The sequence below is a fragment of the Nannobrachium achirus genome (genome assembly GCF_963921795.1).
Source record: "Nannobrachium achirus genome assembly, chromosome: 11".
Taxonomy (NCBI): domain Eukaryota; kingdom Metazoa; phylum Chordata; class Actinopteri; order Myctophiformes; family Myctophidae; genus Nannobrachium; species Nannobrachium achirus.
Window position 1 is genome coordinate 9,837,284 of NC_137820.1, and position 5,757 is coordinate 9,843,040.

Here is a 5,757-nt window from a genome sequence, read left to right on the forward strand (position 1 = left end):
ACAATATACATTTGTATTAAAACTATCCTAATTATAATACAGAATAATGGATTATAAATGTGATTATAATACACTATAAAGTATTAATGTACCGTATTACAACTATGATCATTAATACACTATGGGCCATGTCAGTGGAAAAGGGGCTGTGAGACTAGGACTAAGCCAATGCCATTCATTGTGGTTGTCAAAGCTCAACATGGTGGAAATGATGGATGCTGCAGCCTACCCAATGTTCATTCTAGATAGGAATTCTGTTCTCTTGTCTTGGTTTAGATAAAGAATACATGCAACTATCTATATGTTCTAAAAAGTTGTATTTATCAATGTATCCAAAAGTATGAAGGTAACAGTGCTTCACATGAAAAATAATTGGTTACTTAAAAGTCAAATGTGGTATACCAGAGTTTAACAACCAACCCAATCTAGCCTAGAATGCATGGGAGACATGACCCCACATCAAACAAACCTGTTCTTTCTACTCGCGTTATACTGGTTATGCATAAGGGGCGCTTTTCCACCGGCCAAGAACCGGTTTGGGTTCTTTCTCCCACCTATGGGATGAACCAGAGGTGAGCTTTTCCACCGAGAGCCGAGTTGGTTCCGAACCGTAAAAGTTGGTTCGGAACGGGAACCACAAAATCCTTGGTTCCTCTGGTTCAATCTGGTGGAAACGCAAGCCGGTTCGCGGGCGGTTCGCAAGAACGAACCAAGGTTCCAAGAAAGTTGAACGGCACTGGATTTTGAACCAAGGTTCTTTTGGTGGAAAAAGGCCCCTCTGAGAAAGCCAGGAAGGAGGAATCACATTTTTGACCTTTTGTTTCCAATTTTGCACCATAGGTTTAACCCAACATTCAAAAACACAATATTGCTCTATCCATGATACTCTTCATAATATCTCGCTCCCCTACGTTTGGGTTTTGACCTGTTGGCTACAGCCCCTTTTCGACTGCAGCTTAAGCACCACACCACACCACACCGCACCACATAAAAATACCTACATTTTCCATTACACAAAAGTACCCCTATCGGTAAGAAACAAATTGACCCTTTTAACTGTGATTATAATACAATATAAATTTGTATTGAAACTATCCTAAATTATAATACACTATAATACATTATAACTGTGATTATAATACACTATAAAGTATTAATGTATTACTATGATAATTATAATACACTAAGAGATTATGATAGTGGTTATAACACAATAGAATCTATTATCATGTATTACAACTATATCCTGGTAGTCTAACTGAAAAGTCAGTGAGTTATCAGGCATCATGAAGTGTTTGGCCCTGTTTGGCCTAGCTCAGACCTACTCTAGATTGGATACTTTTTAGTACCACGTTTAGTACCACTTTCACACCACTCTACCCAGCTCCTTGTAGTGAAAACCTGGCACAAGTGGGCGGTGTTGTGTGGAGTGGTGTGGAGTTGGGCCAGTGGAAAAGGGGCTTTGGAAAACCCTTTTAATGGGAAGAATACCGTTAGCATTAAGTGTGCCGTTAGCTGAAGCTGACCTTGTCCAGGATGAACTTGTTGAGGTAGGGCATATATCCTTGGTTGGACACCGGACCCTCGTCATCATCCTTAAAATGTTCCTCCAGCGCCACCGGGTCGTGTGGAATCTTCATCAGTGTGCACAGGTTGTGGGACAGGACCTGGAATGATGAGAAGCATGATTTTAAATACATAATGATATTAGCCCTATTCACGGCCCGCCCACTCAGCAAATTTCCCAGCAACTTCCTGGTGCTGATGCCATTTTAGAAGGGGAAACTATAACAGAAATAGCTGGACTTAAAGCCAACAAATCATTATTTCGAACGGTAAAGTAAATTATAATGCTTTGTGCCTTTTACTATCTTGTGTTCTTGATCACGCTAGCCGTATTTTATACTTTACTATTCGGAAATTGCATTAAATTTGCGATTTCTGTGTTAATTGCATTAAATTTGCGATTTCTGTGTTAACTCTATGGGCTTTTAGAAGGGTTTCCCCTTCAAAACGTGACTTCAGCACCAGGGGGATGCTGAGTGGGCGGTCCGTGAATATAGTCCGGGAAAAATGGGGGTGAACGTGGATTCGCCTGTAAAAGTTTTTTTCTCAACTGATTCTTGTAGCTTGGGGTCACCTTTTAAGGATTCAAGAGGATGACCAGTGATATCCATTGAGCATTTTTTATTATTAACCCCTTAATGCCTGAAACATGGGCTCCCATTGACTTTCTATACAGGAGGAAAATACCCAGAAAAAGATTATTTTTCGGGGTATTTAAGGAGGATCTGAGGGGTCTAACTAGGGGTTTGTCATGATGCTGAATCCATTGCAGGCATTTGTTTTGCACAAAAAACATTCCGTGGGCTAGAAATAGCCTCAGAAAACAATACACGTATGGGTGAGTATTCATGTTAGTCGGAGGCCTTAGGGTTTTTTTTCTCGTGCTAATCAGTCTAAAAGTGCAAAATTTTGCACAGATGTAGCTCAGGGCTTGCTCTAATGATTTAGCTAGGGCGCCCGAGTCTGCGACATTCGGGGTCGCCACAGCGGCCAAATCAAGTTGGGCTCCCATCGACTTTAGTGATGAAAAGTGATGAGTCATCACTTTTCAGAGTTTTGTGGGTGTTGTGGTGACCACGAAGGTCGCCGACCTAGCTAAATCATTAGAGCATGCCCTGAGCTACATCTGCGCAAAGTTTTGCACTTTTAGACTGATTAGCACGAGAAAAAAAACCCTAAGGCCTCCGACTAACATGAATACTCACCCATACGTGTATTGTTTTCTGAGGCTATTTCTAGCCCACGGAATGTTTTTTGTGCAAAACAAATGCCTGCAATGGATTCAGCATCATGACAAACCGCTAGTTAGACCCCTCAGATCCTCCTTAAATACCCAGAAAAATTATCTTTTTCTGGGTATTTTCCTCCTGTATAGAAAGTCAATGGGAGCCCATGTTTCAGGCATTAAGGGGTTAATAATAAAAAATGCTCAATGGATATCACTGGTCATCCTCTTGAATCCTTAAGAGGTGACCCCAAGCTACAAGAATCAGTTGAGAAAAAAACTTTTACAGGCGAATCCACGTTCAGCCAAAAATCACCCTTTTTTTCCCGGACTAATAGGGCTAATTACTAACTTGTGAAGCACTTCCTATTAAAAAGGTGCTCCAGAAATCCATATCTTGTGCTAATATTTTCTCATATTATCACTACATTGAAAGAAGGGGGGGGGGGGGGGGGGGGATCTTACTTCACCTATCATCATTCTAAACAAAGGTTTGGGAGGGTGACATGCAAGACAGGACTTGAGCTTGGATGTTAAAACCCAGGATGTCACAATTATTTGGTACTATGGGTGAAACTTGGCAGGATACTGGCTGGTTGAGCCACACCAAAACATCATCCCTTTGTATTTCATGAAATGATTATGAAACACCACGTATGAGCTTTAATTCCTGACAGCGTCCCTGGTTCAATTCCCGGTCAGCCGGTCACTCCCCTACACTCTCCCCGTGCCGTGTTTCCTGTCTCTCTAGAAAGAAAATAAAGCGTCTGTGTGCAGAAATAGTGTGGCCATTTATGCCCATGTCTTTCCAACCACGTACCCATGGTGATGGTGGCCTTCGATAAAGCCACAACTTGCCATTGTGTGCCAAGTTCTGCCAACCGTGGTCTCAGCTTCCCAAATGTCTGTCTACCCGGCCCCTCCCTCAGCTCTCCTTCTGTCTGTCTCCTCTCAGCTTTCTATCTGTCTCACCTACACCGTCTCCCTCTCAGAAATGATAACATTGATTTGAACATCTATTACTGGGTCATCACCTAAACAAAAGATTCAACTATCAGCCATTTGGGTGGTTTTAATGTCAAAAGCCTGGTAAGAACAAATGTCTGTCTTGCTTTATTGTGTGGTCTCCTTGGTATCATGAGACATTTGGCACCAATACGTAGAATGGGCTGTTTGCATTCCTTGTGCTGTTCAAGTGTTGTAGCCTACTGTCAGCAGCACTGCAGATACGGTTTGATGGTTAAGTTGGGAGGTTAAAGAGGAAGTATAAGGCATGACCTGGTTCAGCCTGAACAGAATAACATTAACATGTCTGTTGAAATGAACAACATGGTTGTGGTGGATCGTCTGGGTAAATCAAAGTCGTGGTTGGCACCAACCAACACTGACAGGGTTAATAATTAGGGGAAATCCCACTCCCTGTAGCTACTAAAAATAAACACAATCTGCAGGCTAGGCAGTACCTAAGCTCAGCTGGTTTGAATAGTAGGCACACAGACTAAAAAGTAGTTACCATGTGATAAGTAGCCTAATAATAATAATTGCTATGCAAACCATGAGCCCATGATGACCACTCGATAAACATCTAAATTGTAGTTATTATTTATTATTAGCAATCCCTCAAAGTCATCTAGGTTGTTCCGCAATGTTTCCACTCTAACTCATATAAAATCAATCAATTATAGTGTTTTTAGACCAACTAAAGAAGAGAAAAAAAGCCATAAGATAAATAAAACGTAGCCTAATAACAACAGAAGTAGGTCTACTTTTCATATACTTCATCCTCACTAACATTTGACAGTTGCGCAGCGCTAATATTGCTGAGATATTCGTTGACCGACAGTCAGGATGCAGGAGGAAATGTGTCTAAAAACAGGATAAAGTTGTAAATTAAACCTGGAGATCCTTGAGCTGAAAAAGTGCGAAGAATTTCCTGCTTGCTGCCCTGCTTTACCGCAGCTCCAACGAAACGACGCGTCGTTTGGATATAATAAATAATAACCATAGCCTACCTTCAACTGTGATTTGGACACTTTCCCACTCTTGTCCACGTCGAGGGCCGTGAATGCGTGCCATATCGACTTCAAAAGTTCGTCCCGTAGAGCCATGGTGGTAAATGGCTATCTATCTCTCTTCTCTCCCAACGTTCTGTTCTGTTCTGTGTGACTGTGATGTGTGACTGTGATATGTGAATGTGTGCCACGGCAGTGTCAGTGCGACTCTGTGTCACTCTGTGTCTGTGGGAAAGAACTTTTATGAGATAGACATTACAATAGCAGGACAGCAGTGGCGTCAGTTCAGAAAAAGCTAAGGTATGGCAACATGACTGGTGTCTTGCACACCAGTCATGTTGCCATACCTTATCAACAGGCATGATTCATTTATTTTGAGAAGTACATTCTCTTTTTTTCTTGGGCTGGATATGGCAGCCTGGAACGGTTGTTCAACTGCAGCTAAACTTGGCATGAATTGCACCTGTGCAGCTGACCTGCGGAACCTGGGAATATAACATTTTGTCAAGATGGGGAGAATAAAAGTGTGGAGAATACAGACCTAATTATAATACCTTGTTCAAGTGACCATTTTGTTAAATGTTGCATTTGTAGTTATTTTAATGTAATTCAACAACATAATAACCAGCACAGATAGACAAAGAGACATTCATGTATTTTTATTTAAAAGTAACTTTTATTTTCTCCCCTGGAACCAGGGTATGGCAGCTGCATTACCCCTGCCATACCCAATTGACGCCCCTGCAGGACAGTCACATGACACGCTGACTGAAACTGGCGTGTCTGGCATGATGATTCAAGTTAGTGCTGTAGCACCACTCAGCGAGGGGGAAAAGAATAGATCATAAAAACACTGCAAGGAGCTACAATTAATTTGTGACTTGAAGCATGGATCGCATTGTGAGCTTGTAGATCGACTAGTTTCTATTTGTATCTGTGTCCTTTGTGAGCTGA

General features: G+C 41.7%; 1 protein-coding gene across 1 annotated transcript in view; it reads right to left on the reverse strand.

Moving 5' to 3' along the window:
• Nucleotides 1–4,969, reverse strand: part of swap70b (switching B cell complex subunit SWAP70b) — a 54,947-nt gene extending 49,978 nt beyond the window's left edge. Inside the window, exons 1-2 of the mRNA XM_080736715.1 lie at nucleotides 4,804–4,969; nucleotides 1,527–1,667 (exon numbers count right to left, since the gene is read on the reverse strand). Of these exons, the coding sequence (XP_080592841.1) occupies nucleotides 1,527–1,667; nucleotides 4,804–4,899 (237 nt within the window). The 5' untranslated portion in view covers nucleotides 4,900–4,969. The remainder of the gene's footprint in view (nucleotides 1–1,526; nucleotides 1,668–4,803) is intronic.
• Between the last annotated feature and the right edge of the window lie 788 nt (nucleotides 4,970–5,757).